At 39.0% G+C, this 16,000-nt stretch overlaps 1 protein-coding gene across 4 annotated transcripts in view; it reads right to left on the bottom strand.

Annotated features, from left to right (window-relative positions):
- SLC25A13 (solute carrier family 25 member 13) overlaps nucleotides 1–16,000 on the bottom strand; it is a 101,694-nt gene that overhangs the window by 45,078 nt on the left and 40,616 nt on the right. For all 4 annotated transcript variants that reach the window (XM_005518816.2, XM_088063437.1, XM_088063433.1 and 1 more), the window contains one exon: nucleotides 3,676–3,815. In XM_005518816.2, the coding sequence (XP_005518873.1) occupies nucleotides 3,676–3,815 (140 nt within the window). The remainder of the gene's footprint in view (nucleotides 1–3,675; nucleotides 3,816–16,000) is intronic.

Raw genomic sequence — 16,000 nt, 5'->3', positions numbered from 1 at the left:
TCAGAACTGAATTCCAGACAGACCTGAAGTCTGTCACAAACAAACCAGACGTATCACCTTTCTGATCACTGCACAGTGCATATCAATACAATAAATTCCTTAAAGTGTTCACCTCAAAAGAGAGGCTATCCATTCCCCCAGCCTCTATGCCTGAAAGCTGAGACAACTCACAGCATAACTAACTATGCTTCAAAATGAGTTCAGTAGCTACTGGCAATTTATCAGGAAATTCTTCATGAGATGTTTGTAACATATGTTGTGTATATGCAGCTAATATAAAAAGTATCACCCTAAAAATAAACTGAAAAACAATAAAGCAAAGCTGTAATCTTCAGAGATGCTATCTGACTTGCAATAATTTTATTGTTTTATTTATAGTTAAAAGTTTTATTTCACTCCCATATTATTTTACCTAGACAGACTAAAATTTAAAGAAATACAATCCTCATTACTTTGCAATACAAATTACACATCCTAAAGAACCTCCTCCAACTAGACTTTCTGTAAACTTATATATACATAGAAAACAAGCATCTTCCTTGATGCTGGAAGTCCAGAATTCCCTCAGGTAGCGTAAGACTTTGTGAAAAATTAATTCATACATCATGGCAGGCATGCTGGCACCAGAATTCTAATGAAATTATTTCTCTTCTAGAGATTTTACCTCAGCTTTCACTTACAGCTCATTAAAAGCTTCTTTACCTTCCACTTAGATAAAAATTTATGTTTGCATTCCATCCCAATGGATCTACAAGTCATCAGATACAACACAATCTTTGCCACTGGAGTAGATCCCAAGGTTCAATTATAGAGAGTATTACTTCATCAGCTAATATTCTGGGCATAAATAAATTCCCAGACAATGCAGAAATGGTTTTACCAGACCCACATATAAGCATATGTTAAAATGAATTGTGTGGAATAGATTTTACATGCTGAGAAAGGGGCTGATGTTGCTCTTCATAAGGCAGACTTGCCACTTAAGTGATGATGGAACATGATCATATCCAAACAGATACATATGATGGATATATAGCATAGATAGATGAGCTAATTTTAAGCTAGCAAATGAGCAGGGTAAAACAACACACCTTGAGCTCTAGCTTGATGCAAATAGATTGTTAACTGTATTAGAGCCAAGGAGTTTGGAGGCTATCCTTTCAGGCATCTCTGTTATTTAAGACAGAAAAAGTGCTGGTAGGATATAAATATTCAGAATCCCATATAAATACTTAATATTTAAAGCCACAAGAGATCCATCTTGTGCATGGATAAAATATACCAATGTTATTTCCCAACTACCTTGAGCTTTGCCAGAAGTGATGATTAGTCCAAACGCTGCAACAGATAATGATCATGGAACAAGTTTATGTGACATAATAGGATCCAATGTAAAGGAATTTGAATCTAGCTAGATTATTCCATCAGAAGTTGCAAATTGCATTGTACTTACAAAGCAGTACCTGAAGCACCTTACAGAACCATCTGGTCCATGTTAAGGGTAATGTAAAGTGCATTCACACATAAGGAATGCAGAAAGGTAATTTGGTATCCACTATGGTCTCCTGCTGTCTAAGGTCCAAGGTCTAGACATCAGACCAAAAGCAGTGACTCATGCACAGGCAGATTGTGAGAAGGAACATTTAAAGGTTACAGAGCTTAAAGGAAGATTTCCATCTCCACTTTGTGCTGAGAGCCATTTCTGTGCCCAAACTTCAGCTTCTGTAATACAATGCTGCAAGGCAAGAATCGTCAAGGAAACTTACGTGATTCAAGGATTTACAGTTCTAGAAAGTGGGTAAACAGATGTACTCAACTACTGTAACTGACTGAGCATCCTAATAGATTGTACTGATAATAGGCAGCTTCAACAGTCTTAGGACAATTAATTTATTTGAAAGTCCTTCTGCCTGCACCAGCGCTGAGAGCATCTTTATTAGCAGCATTAGAACTTTTCCTGAATGCATCTCACCTCTCCAGAGACACACAGAATTGCCATCCTTATTCTCCTGATTTATGCTCTTCCTCCCATGTTTCAGACCTATATGGATTATCACTAAAAGGGCTGGCTGGTTCATTAGGACCACCAACATCTTCCAACACAACCGATTATCCCCACAGCATCATCCCTCCACAAGACGAGAAAGCCTAATAGCTAGGACTAATCTCCAAAGTTAGGAAACTCCTGCCTCGGTGCTTGCTTTTCCTAATTCAAGTTAAAACACAAAAGAACACAAAGAAAGAATTCAAATATTCCAAATATCCAGTCTTAACATTACAAGTTCTTTTTAGATCTATGACTCTTAACCTCTCTTAACCTCTCACTACAATCCTCTACACATACCCTTTTCTTTTTTTTTCCAATGGTGAGAAAAGTGTCATATTTTTACTCTGAGTCTTTCTACAGGTTTTTCTCAGATCTCTAAGCAAATAGACAGATGAGGCAAAAAAGACTGGTAGCTCATTAAAACTGTGACTTTAAACCACCAAAATCAGGATTCATTTCCGAGGCTTATTCTGTAGTTGGAAGGAGATACCAGAACACATTGCCAGAGGCATTTTTTCCTAATCAAGTAGCACATTTGCTTTTTCATTGAAAAGAGGTTCTGATTCCTGTTTCTGTCACAAAACTGGTTTATGTCTTAGCTACTTAGGAGTTACAGTAGTCAATACAAAGCCTAAGGGAATATGATTTAATCATGTGATACCTGACGTCCTCTTCATACAAAGTTAATTAGGCTCTGTTCTATGAAGTCAATTTGAAACATTTGTCTCAATAGCATTATCTTAATTATTCCTCATCAAAATGATACCACCTCCTACTGTGAACTAACATACTTGTGTAAACAAGAAAAAAAGAAACCTTACAGTCTTGAAGCAGGTTCCCATTTTGAAACTCTCTAGTGTAAATACTAATACAGGCATTAAGTATTCAGGAGGAATACCGACAAGAAACTCACGTGTTTCACCTCTTTTCCTACTGAAGCCTATTTTTAACAGTACTGCTGAAATACAGATAATTGGATTATTTTTTTATTAGCATAATATTTTACTTCCTGTAACAAAGTACACAGAAGTATGAATAGCCAAGAATTCCTTGTAAAAAGCGGAATTTTATTCTTTATATGCTACAAGCAAATTTTCCCTAAGATAAGCTTAATTCAAAAAGATCAAAAGTAAAGTGTGTGGAAATGGCTTGTAACAAATATTCCTGGATATCAGCTCTGAATTAAATATATGTTTGGTAAACATGCTGTTTACAGACAGAAGTACTTCGTAATATGAGTCTGGCAAGTTGAGTCTAAAATGTTCAATACTGTTGTTTAACATTCTTTGACTTGTAGATTTAAAAATACAGATTTTCAGTCACTGAAGTCCAGGCTTTTAATTTCATGTCTTTCTACACAACAGTATAGAAAAAAATCACCTTCTGCATACAGGTGAAAAAAGCAAAGGGGAAGGAAAGAAAACCCCAGCTAGCCTGAATCAGCAGTTTTAACAATAGCATATCCTATTTATCAACATACTATACAAGTCCAGCACACTGACTGTAAAAGCCTACACTTGGTATGTATTTCAACTTTGCTACCACCATGGTATTTCACAAGCTTGCAAATACTTGGATTCTTGCATCCCTCTTATTACTCTTAACAAACCATACTGTATTAGACCCACCAGTAAGAACTGAGTGAACTCCGCGTATGTTAGGTGTCTTTTTCTATCCTTTCCAAAATGCAGCTGTACAAATTCTGAATTCCAGTTAAAAGGAATGTGCTGATGAATCGTGGTCTGGCCAAAAACTTGTTTAGCATCCTCTGGGAAGAAAAGAAAAACATTAATTTAGTAATAAAATAACAATAGAGACAAACATATAAACAAGTATGATATTTTATAACAGGAAAGTAATACTGTTCATATAAATTAGTAACATACTGCAAAGCAAACCTAATGTTTGTTTTTTACCCAAATCATCACCCTCTCAACTAGCTTCTGAATAATACTTTTATTTGTTAAGTTTTATATGCACAGCATTTAATTAAAAGAAAGATATTTCAAGTTTCAAATTCAAACAAGGGAAGATTAAAATTAAAAGACAACTTATAAAAAGATGACTAAGGCAAACTGAGGCATTACCTTTTCAAGTTGCTAATAATGAAAGTTTTGTGTGACTGTAATTCATGTGTTTGAATTTTTCCCAGAGTTCTCCACATTCAAACAAATCAATGACAAAAATACCATTATTTCAAGATCCACTTTTCTGGAGTTACTTATGGACCACTGAAAAGCAGGACAGGGGATGGGGGGAAACACGGCAGGCAGGAAAAACAACTTATCACCAGCACTATGCAGATCTTAAACCTAAATCTCTTCTACAAGGAGGGGGGCAGCATGACAAGTATGATCACACCTAAATACGAGCTTCATATTTAGTAGTCACAACTGGGCCACAGTTTACTAAACACTTGGCAGACTGGTAATACAGAGCAGTTTCTGTGAAGAAGCAACTATCTGATACACCATCAGTAGTAAGGACCATACGTTTCTGCAACTACTGACAGCATCACTGTGAGCAATGAAAACAGCAATGAGATCTGAGCAAGTACTTGTCTCAAAGGACAGAGCCCAATTCGAGTTTTGTCTCAGCCAAAAGAATAGGGCAAAGCCTCTGAAGACAAGCTCAAGGCCAGAGGTTCCCAGCTGCTATATGCCTTCCTAATTGCTCTATGACTGTTCCAGCAACTCAAGCCAAGAGCCAGTTTTTGTCTGCTGTGGGTTCCTGGGAGCATGGAGAGATGGTTCCCAGGAGTCGCTCCCTACCCACAGGCTGGGCCAGGAGCTGGTCTGCTCCCTTCACGCTTTGTGGAAGAAAGACCAGGAGTCGAAACCACGAGCTCCTGTCTGTCTCTGTGAGCAGCAGAGCTGTAAGCCAATTCCCAAGCCTGGCTGGTGCCTGGGGTTGAGGAAATCAGCACAGTTTAGTGCTTGCCTGTGTTCAGAACAAGCTGGGAGTCACCCCACTGGAGGCAGCCTCTGCCTGCCAGGCAGTACTGGGAGCCACCTTCCATTCCACTGCCACAAGCAAAGGTGGGAGCTGACTCCTTGGGGTGATGAGGTTGTGTCTCCTGCGCATGTTGAGTTCCAGCTTCTGGTTCAGTCCATGCCAGGCAGGCACAGCAGCTCTTCTGACGTGGGGAAATCCAACCGGAGTGGAATTCCCTCTTTTAGGCAAGGAAGCAGGAAAAAGTCAGAGTGAAGTGGCACCACTGAGAGCCAGGAAGATGTCAGGAAGAGCCCAAGTAAATTAAGAATAAGGACACAGAAAGAAACAGTTACAAAGAGATGAAAGGGGCAGGTGTCCTGCTGCACTGATCCAAAAGCCCTGCAGATGGTATTATCCACAAGAATACCTTAATCTAAAGCAAGAAGGCTTCACAAAGAGAGCAGAAATGAAAATGCAGACCTCTTCCTATCTCACAACCTAGTCTGTAGTTTCAGCTTTAAAAACACAGCATCCACTGACCCCAGGAAATCAGTGGTGAAAGAGCAAGTTGGATTTAACTTACAAACAGAAACACTAACCCCAGTTAACCTCAAATTCATAAAATTCGTAACTCCAAGTCCTAATGTCCTATGAGAATTTTCTCCAAGCAAAGTCAAGGCCCCCAGGACAGCCCCATTGTTCATTCATGTCTCAAGCTCCATCAAAGCCAGGCTGGATCTTGTCTGCCAGCATTCTCCAGGAGGAAAAATTCTCAAGGCAGAGGGAGAGAAAGTCTGTTGGTTCAGGGTGAGGTCCTATCCCTCTATGTAAAGTCTTCCATCTAGGGTGCTTTCTACCGACACAGCTCAAGGCACCGGGCCACATGTCACTGGAGATCACATTTATCAAGTCCCTGCTTTCTGCCAGACTTTCTTCAAAGAAAGCAACCAGCAGGAAAAGGACAACCTGAATTGCCTGCATACAAGAGGATATAAAGGTTGTCTCTTTCTGGCAGTGACCACTGCTTTTCCAGAGAAATAAAGACATTCGCAGAGAAATCAGATGTTCATCTGCTTCCTCTTTCCCTATCATCCCACCTCCAGAATTTCCCCACAGCAAGCCTCTGAGCCTGTGTGAATGAAATTAGGAACAAATCATCATTTACCAAAAGCTATGTTTCACTGGACGCCAGACTTGCCTTAGAGAAAAAAGGCACATTCTTACCTGATGCCAGGTAAGAGATAGCAGACACTTAGCTAGCATAAAATGAGTCTCAATTTTGTTTTAATGGGGCAAGGCTCCACACAATTCTTACTTCAAATTGTTAGCACATGAAAGCTGCAGAGTCTCCTTTGAATATGCCCCTGTCATTTTATTTTAATTTATTATCATACATTAGCCAACTTGAAGGAACAATGTATCCTGCTCCCCCAGCTCTGTGCCCTGTAAACTCTCCTTGGCTGGAGCCCAAAATTAAAATTCCATCTCAAGAAAATGAAACATACAATCATACAATGGTTTGGGTTGAAATAGACCTTAAAGACCTTCTAGCTTCAATGGCCCTGTCATGGGCAGGGACACCCTTCACTAGACCCAAGTTTCTCAAAGCTTCATCCAACCTGGCCTTGAACAATTCCAGGCGTGGGGCATCCACAGCTTCTCTGGGTTACAGTGTCTCACCACCCTCACAGTAAAGAATTTCTTCCATAAACCTAACCTAAATCTACTCTCTTTCAGTTTAAAACCATTCCCCCTTGTCCTATCTTGTAGGCTCTCTTTAGGCACTGGAAGGCTGCAATTAGGTCACCCCAAAGCCTCTTCTTCAGGCTGAACAAGCTCAATTATCTCCACTTTTCATCAGAAGAGAGGTGCTCCATCCCTTTAATCATGGGTTTCCTCCTCTGGACTTGTTCCAACAGCTTCATGTCCTTCCTGCGCTGGGGACCCCAGAGCTGGATGCAGTGTTCCAGGTGGGATCTCACCAGGGCAGAGCAGAACAGAGCGGAGTAGAGGGGCAGAATCCCCTCCCTCACCCTAGTGGCCACGCTGCTTTTGGGGAAGCCCAGGACACATTTGGCTTTCTGGGCTGCAAGGGCACATTACCAAGACATGCCCAAACATCAAGAAGTAAAAAGAATGGTATCTTCAGACTAAATACAATGTTTAATTATTGGCATTACAAAAGGCAAAGGAACACACAGCAATAAAAGTGAAAACCTCATCAAGCCAATTAGGAATATAATAAGGTCTCTATCCAGACCATTTGCATTCCCTTGTCTGTTTTAGACATTAAAGGCCACAAGCATGTCTTAGAAGTTCATCTAAGTACAAACATCTCTCTAAACAGCCCAAGTTAAAGAAGTGCACTTAATTTTTCCTATGACCTGGAAAACACAGACAACCACATTAGTGTAGGTACAGTAAGAGAACCCACACAACTTGATCTTTTCACAATCACACTGTATATTGATGTCAATATGACTTGGCAACTACTACCAGATGCTTTTCTAACAGAAAATGTTGGATTATACAGTGCAGGCAGCTGACTGGAAGATTGCCAACTGTGCTTCTACTGATTCATTGATGGCATGAGACATGGTATCCTCTTTACCACTGCCTTTTTACACATACCCCAGAATTCTTTTTTTGCAACCATTTATGGTGCACAAACTCCTATGCCCAGTAAATAGTCCTCTTCCTCTTCCCTTGCTAGGTCTCAATACCCATTCATCTACCACATCACTGACTCAAGTCTCATATGTAGGCAGATTGCCCAATTCAGACATTAAAAACCATTCATACTACATGAAAAATCTGAAGTGTTTTAGCTTGTGATTTAACCATCAAAAAGTATCCAGTTATGTACCAGAACTCACTCCAAATTATTGTTCAGTTCTAACAGGGTAATTTCCTAATCATCTAAGTCCAGTATTAAAAAATGGATAATGAAAAAAAATGTAGTTTTGCATTAAACCTGCAGTTGGAAGTTCAGCAGCTATCCACAAATCACTTAACTAAACACAGCAAAACACAGAGAAGCTGAGGTGTGCTTCAGAAGCTAGGAGTTACTATATCTGTTTAGACTTTTTTTTTAAAGGAACCTGTTTCAGAGCTACAGATTAATTTGTAACAGAAAGGATATCTGGATTTCGTGGAGTCCAGCCACCAGGCAAAGAAAGTCCAACCAGAAGAGGTTGCTCAGGGCCATGGCCAGATGAGGTTCGAATACCCCCTCATGAATTTCTGACTCAGGATGTCCAGTAAGGGAACGTTGAAATCCCAGAGGGTCATAATCAGTGGCACAGGGTGCAGCATCACTACTGGCGTTCCCCAAGGTTCAATACTGGGCCCAGTACTGCTTAATCAGAAAGTTCCACCTGAACATGTGAAAGAACTTCTTTACTCTGTGGGTGTCTGAGCACTGAAGCAGATTGCCCAGAGAGGCTGCAGAATCTTCCTCACGGGAGACACTCAAAAACCATGTGGACAGAATCCTGTGCCATGTGCTCTGGGATGACCCTGCTTGAGCAGGAAGGTTGGACCAGATGACTCCCTGTGGTCCTTTCCAACCTGACCCAAACTGTGATTCTGCAAGTATCTCCAACAACAGAGATTCCACTACCTCTCTGGGCAACTGGGCTTTGATCCTAAACAAGTATTTAATCAAAATATCTGGTAAATGGAAGCTTTAAAATCCAGGTCAGAATACTGCTTAATTGCTTTAGCGTTAAAAAAGCAAAATGTTAATGCTTCAATGTCAAGAGCCATAACAGCACAAAATCAATCTAAAGCCAGCAAAAAATACAACCATTTGTTTGTTTGCATTGTTTGAACCAGAGCTGTCAGAAAGCAAAACAAACAATTGGCTGAAGATTTTAAACACTCATTTTCAGAAATCCATGCAGTCACTTTTATCAACCTTTTAAAAAATTCAACTTTGAAACTCAATTTTAAAATAAATTGCAAGGTCCTAAAACAAATAATTGTTTGTCCCTCCATGGTCTCTAACTAAAAAATAGCTACCTTGCCATTAATTTCTGATCACTGCATGAAAGAGTTGTTTTGTTTTCCCTCCAAGTGATCTGCCTGCTGATTTACAGTGGGGATTTTTGGTCCTTTAAGTCTTGGGGACCTTCTTCTCTGCAGAGTACTAATGGGTATGTTTAAATGCTTATTGCACAAACAAACATGCTACATTCACATTTTCATTCCTATGACATTCCATCTCCTGTGATTAAGACGTAAAATAGAAATAAAACATGCTTTGGAATAACTACAGACACTCTTAATGCAACAAGGACCACCAATATTGTCCAAGTGAAATTTGGATTTATGAATTTTAGACTTTAAAAGGAAAACTATGAAAGTAATTACTCCACTGCATTTTGTATCTAAGGAAAGTCACTTAACAAAACAAGCTACTAAAATCTTTACTGGGTATAGTCCATAAGTATCCGACATATTAAATCTGAAATTCTTTCCAACTATTTATTTTGCAAGTATATTTTTCAAATGTATTTTGCAAATATATTTTTCATATTCTGTCATCATTAAGCCCAGTAAAATTAACAGTCTCAACAGAATCTCAAAAATTTCATGATCATCTACAAAAATCCACTGATCTTACAAAACAGTCAACAACATTTTTCCAGAAAACTTGTCATCCTCAGCTCTATTTTATATAAAATCCATGGATTTTATATATCTTATTCCTTTACAAAATTAAATTATATGAACTATTATTTGAACCATTTTCTATAGTATAGAAAACATGCACCAAAGCCCCAGGCCTTGAGAAAAAATGGTATTACCCTGATGATATCTGTAATAGCAACTTCTGTAAAGAACATGAACTACCTACCTCTTACAAAGAAGAAAACAATTTTGTTTTGATGAGAGTAGCTGTTTCAATGTCATGAGTAGGATACCCCAGCACCTTACCAACCATTTGACCTCAAGTTCAGAGGAGATGACGACAGAATGACTTCCACAGGCTTTGGTTCTCACTAACCACTTGAAACAATTGCACATTTTTCATAAGCCTCATGATCCTGAGTACACCACCAGATTCTGCAACTTCTTCCCTATGACAACTTCTTCCTCGTGCACGAGCATGAAGGATATGGGTCCAGGCATAACATCGCAGTAGGAAGAGCTGGAAGAAGCTTCATCTCAGGTCTTAATCTCTCTGGATGAGGTATGCTGTAGGGATGCCTATACCTCAGTGACCCCCAACTCCCTGATTTAACTTCCCAGCCTTATCTCAGACCTGCCTCATGCCTATGGACATGTCTGGCTGACCTTGGTCACTTGTCACCAGACCTGCTTTTCTGTCCATGCTCAGGTAGCATGGGACTGCACCCCCAGTCAGTGAGAGCTGTGCCCAGGAATCAGCCTCTTTCACATCAGGGTTGTCAGTCTGGTGGACCAGACAGCTTCTGCTGCTCCTGGACACAGAAAAATCACAGAATAGCAGAATATCCTGAATTGGATGGGACTCACAACAATCACTGAAGTCCATCTTCTGGCCTGGGACAGAGAAACCCCAAGAATCACACACACCATGAGCCTGAGAACATTGTTCAAATACTTCTTGAACTCTGCCAGGCTTGGTGCTGTGACACTTCCCTGGGAAACCTAATCCAGTGCCCAACCACCCTCAAGGTGAAGAATCTTTCTCTATTATCTAACCTAAATCTCTCCTGATGCAGGTTCATGCAATTTCCTCAGGTCCTACGGTTCTCCAGCTCAGGACACTGTGACCCCCTTAGCCCATCATCCATGTTGAAGACAACAGCAAATGAAGTGTTGAACATCTCTGCCTTGTCTATGTCCCTGTTTGTGAAGTGATCATTCTCATCACGTAATGAGCCAATGTTATTTCTGGACTCTGTTTTGCTATATTTTTTTTTTTTTTTGTCCCACACATTTTTGGCCAGTTTCAACTCCAGTTGACCTTAGGCCACATGAATTTTCTCTGTAGAATATACTTTCTGTTTTTTGCCTTAGCTCCAAAGCAGATCCTTGCTCTGCCAAGCTGGCCTTCTGCCAGCCTGGTTTTACTTATGACATTTTGGAAGAGCAATAAACTTGTACAAAAGCATGTATAAAGAGAGAGTTGCATACATATATTTATATATATATATGTCAGAAATAATCAAGTAATAATTCCATGTATTATCTTCTTTTACTGGAATTGTTGGGATTTATCCAAGATTGGTTTGGTATATTTTTGTTTGGTGGTTTGTTTTGACTTTTTTGGTGTGGGTTTTTTTTTGGGGGGGGGAACTGTTAGTTGTTCTCTTTTTTTTTTAGTTTTGTTTTTCTTTGTCTGTTCATTGTTTTGGCTTTGTTTCGTTTTCTTGGGTTTTTATTTACTGTTGTGGACTTCAAATTCACAGCTAGTTAGAATAGAATTTATTTCCATCCTTGATAATGATGACTTTTATTCTGGAAAAAGTATGTCAACATCACATCTGTTCAGGTAAGATGTGGAATGACAAGTAGCCCAAGTACTTGGCTGAGTTTTCCATTTATCCCCACTTATGTAGAAGAGGAACAACACTCTGGAAGTACAAGCATTACAATCACCTTCATTTCTCTGCTGCTTTGTTAAGGAAATAGTTGAAATAATTTTATGGTGGCCATGCAATAAATTGAATAACATGTTGGAATACTTTCATTACCCATTCATTACCAAGGACAGCAAAGGAAAGGTACTCACCCCTCCAACTTCTCTCAATAAAGCATTAAGAGCAGGAAGGGATGTCACAGCCACCTTTTTCCACAGGTTAGAAGCCCTGAAATAATAAACTAATGCTGTATTTTCACTTCCTCTTAATTCCTCACAAAACATGGACCACAACCTTTTCTGCAATTGTGACTTAAAAAAAAATATTTAATTGGGTTACTTTTTCTTTAAAATATTACAAAGAAAGTAGTAGAACACTCAAAGTGAAGCTGGCAGAGTAGAAATGGAGCACATAATTTGAAGATAATGGGAGTGTATTACACGACTCAGAAAGGGGAGGGGGGGTGGTTTGAAAAAAGCAGCTCAGGTCAGTGCAATGTATCTCTGCTCTATCATGTGGTATCACTACCATTCTAGAAAAGAGTCATTCAAAAGAGTGCAAAACCCTGCCTCAGTGCACCTGCTCCATTTAGACTAAGATCAGTTTCACCTGCACCCGAAATACACGGCTGCACATATATACTTGTATATAAACACCTGAAAACTCCCAGAATTCACTTCTTTTGATAACTTTGTATGTAAGTGGTAGTTCATTTTTTTCACAGAGCTAGCTTCTCCAAATCTAGAGAAAATTCCCAAAGACAAATTTAACTCAAAAAATAAAAAACATAATTTCAACCAATTATGTTGAGCTAGTCCAACTGTGGACTAGTGCTGTATTTTGCTGCTTAACATAAGCCAGTGTTGCTTGTGTTTAATCAAAGCTGAATATCAAATTCAATTCCCCATGTAGGCAAATGAAATCATCATTTGGACTCATTTCTGTAATCCCTATCATGGAGATGTAAAAACACAACTTTCAGAATCCAGACTGAACCAACACCTCTTCTATTTTTACACTGGCAGGGGCTAATTTCACTGTAGCTGTCCAGCAATAAAAAAATTACTTCAGAATTCACATCTTTGTTTCCTACAGCATTTTAATATACCAACCAAAGTGATAAAAGTAAATTTCTGGATCAAAGAAATAACCCTGAACTTTACACTTTACTTTCCAGCATAGACTTGAGAGCTCTATGTCTTTAACAGCTATTTTGCTTAGATAGATGATATAAAAAAAAATTTTAAAAAATCACTTTCTTGCAAAGCATTAACATACATTTTCCCTCACTTAAATACTTCAATTTCAAATACAGCACAAAATGTACTCCCACAACAGTACTGTATTAGTATAAAACTATTTTAGTTCAATTAAAATGTCTAACTATCTACCCTCAAACCTATCTAAACTGTAATTTTCACTTTGAGCACTTCCAACATATTCTCAGTTTTGTTTTCTTTTATCAGCTTCTCAAATCAGGTCCCGAATTCCAAAGTTAGGAAAAAATAGTCATTAACTGCTAGGTAACAGCAGATTTTCCAATTTAGAAAACTGAATTACACACACCACAGAAATATCTGCATTTTGCTATCTGAAATTTCATATTGAGATCTGCAATAACTGAACACTTTTCTCACTCTAGAACCTGCTTAAGTTTCTCCTTTCTAATCTGCAATTCCAGGCCAGTTTGAAAATTGAATGGCGAAAAATCTTAACAAAAAACAATCTTAATGATATATACTGCTCCTGATATGGTTTAAAATATGTTCTGGTGTGAAAGCTTTTGGTGCCTCCCCAAGTGCTGTCTAGTAATCATGTTGGGCTTTTTTTCCCAACAGGATATACAGATGGCTGATCCTCAGCTTACCAAAGAGTTACTCCGTTAACCAAAGAGTGACCTCATACAGTTGAAATTGACTCTCAAATTGGCGTGTTCCCACCTTTTCTGCACCTATATTTTTTCTTTTTAAGTAGCATGAAGTAGCAGCAGAAAGCACAATATTTTAGCCATCTGAGCATGTAGTATTCTTGAACTATCCCAATTGGAAGTGCTCTCTGCTACCTCTATCTTTTCAAATTGGAACCATTATAGTCAATTGTGCAAATCTACAGTTGGTCATCCAACTGTAAAAAGAGGATTTTTAACCCACTGGACTGGAACATCTTCCAAGCAGTTCTTCAGATCTCTGACAAGATACCATACAACACACACATGCCAGTCTGATATTCCCATGTATCTACGTTCAGTTGTTCAGAAAACACTCAAATGTCACTTAAAAAGTTCCAAAAATCAGAGTAGTTCTTTTTGTAATAAAAGCTGATCAATAAAGTAAGTGCAACAAAGGTCCATATATACAAAAAATGGATGCTCTCACAATGTTTTTTCACCTCTAGATAACATACCAACATCTGACGCCCACCAGTGAGAAGCAAAAGGTTATGATACTTGTTGAGCTGCTCTTAAAAAATGCATTGGTTAACTTGGCACACCCTCAGGCATTAAAAAAGACTGTACTGTGACAGCCTGAGTAGAGTGCCACCATCCTTAGAGGCAGCCACAGCAGGGTGGAGAAGCAGGAGGCTGGAGTCTCCCTCTAAAACTGGTCACTTCTGCTCAGATGTGAACCACAACCGTTTTGTGGCTGGAAGAAGCAATAAAGGCTATACGGCTCCTGTTGTACACAGAGGTGAGATGAACACCAGTATTGGTAAATAAATGCCTATCAAACGTTTTAAGTAGACTTTAAAGAAGACAACAACAAAACAGATCCCCCGAAAAGTCTGCAGCAAACCATAAAGTCCAGTACCAGTCCTAAAACATGTTCAGCATGCATTCTTTCAGGAGACAGACGCTAGATACTGAACATAATTCACTGCCCTAGCCAAACTTTTACGTTTGGAAGGACAGACCAGTCTTACAGATTAATTCACATTACTGAAAACATTAACACACAGAATATGCTTATGCCTTCATGATTTTTCCCAATTAAGAAGATCCATGATAAGCTTCAACTTCACAAATCTGCTGAAACTGTTGTCTTTTCTACCCTCTTACCTTCCACCTGCTCTGGTTGCTTGTGCTCTTGTCACTTCTGAAAACTACTAATCCACTTTCTCATGACATATCCGTACAGCATCCTGTTCTACTTGGCCCTAATTTTTAACTGAGATACTCATGCACTTCTGTTACCCATGCTAAATACTGCAAGTACCACCAAAAAAAAAAAAAAAGTACCATCACCCTGAGCAAGTCAAGTAAGACTCTGGATTCAAGCTTGTCTGCTTCTTCTGTCTCCGCCGTATGTAAGGGAGAATAACATGTATTTACACACAGAATATTACATAATTTGCTTACTTAAAACATTTTCAGAAATTTTCCAGAATGCAATCCCTTGGAAATATTTCTACTTGAATGTGGCTATCCATAATTTCACTGGCAACAGCCTTACATTTTTTTATTACCTTTCCTGACCTCATTAGAAGTTAGCAACAAACTGCCAGTGCCCTAAGGCCTCAAGTTTGAAAAATGCTAGGCCCCCTGTGGGCATAAAAAATAAATTTATTCCTCTTGCCTTGAGTAATAATAATAATTAAAAAAAAACCAAAAAAACCCCAAACAAATCCAAACAAACAACAAAAACAAACAAACAACAACAAAAAAAAAACCAAAAAAAACCCCCAAAAAACCCAGATCACTAAAAAACCCAGATCACTTTCACCAAGGTAAACAACAAACTATTAACAAAAACCGAGTATCACTTCTGTTTCCTCCATACAAGGCAGCCAGGGGATGATGCATGTGACATGCACAGAGAGGCTGATGGAATGGGGTTTTCTTAGCTTGGAGGTGGGAGAACTAAAGGAGGAGCTCTTTGCTGTCTACAGCTACCCAACAGGTAAAGGGAAGACAGAGCTGCCTGGTGGAAGGACAAGAGGCAATGGATGCAAGCTGGAACACTGCCAATCCCAAACAGGCCTCAGGAATTTAGTCTTCCACTGTAATAGTGATCAAACACTGGGAAATACTTGCTCATAGAGGCTGCAGAGTCTCCAGCCTCACTGATTATTTAAAACATTGATATTTCCCCTCAAGCAACTGGTCTTGAGGGTGGCACTGCAAGGGTTTGAACCATTTGGCTGCCACAATTCCTTCCAATCTGAACTGTTTGATGATTCTCTTACCATCCCCAACAAAACAACAGAACAAAACCAACAAAGATCAAACTGAAACACTGAATTTCAGTTCTGGATGACGCATTTTCTATACCAAATGAAACCAAACATGTAATAGGACAAAGCTTCTCCTAATATTTAGACTGACAGATTCATTTTGTAACCAAACAGGCTCCCTTTTACTTAAGATGCTTGCATCCAAGTCTGTCTGGTTACATAACATTTTAGTTAAAAGAAAAAAAGCCGAAACAAAAAATCTCCAAGTTAACAATAC

The sequence above is a fragment of the Pseudopodoces humilis genome, chromosome 1 (assembly GCF_049639895.1).
Source record: "Pseudopodoces humilis isolate 2021_Gansu_Grassland_sample_001 chromosome 1, ASM4963989v1, whole genome shotgun sequence".
NCBI lineage: Eukaryota > Metazoa > Chordata > Aves > Passeriformes > Paridae > Pseudopodoces > Pseudopodoces humilis.
Note: the sequence above shows the minus strand (reverse complement) of the source record. Positions and strands in the feature narration are given on the sequence as shown.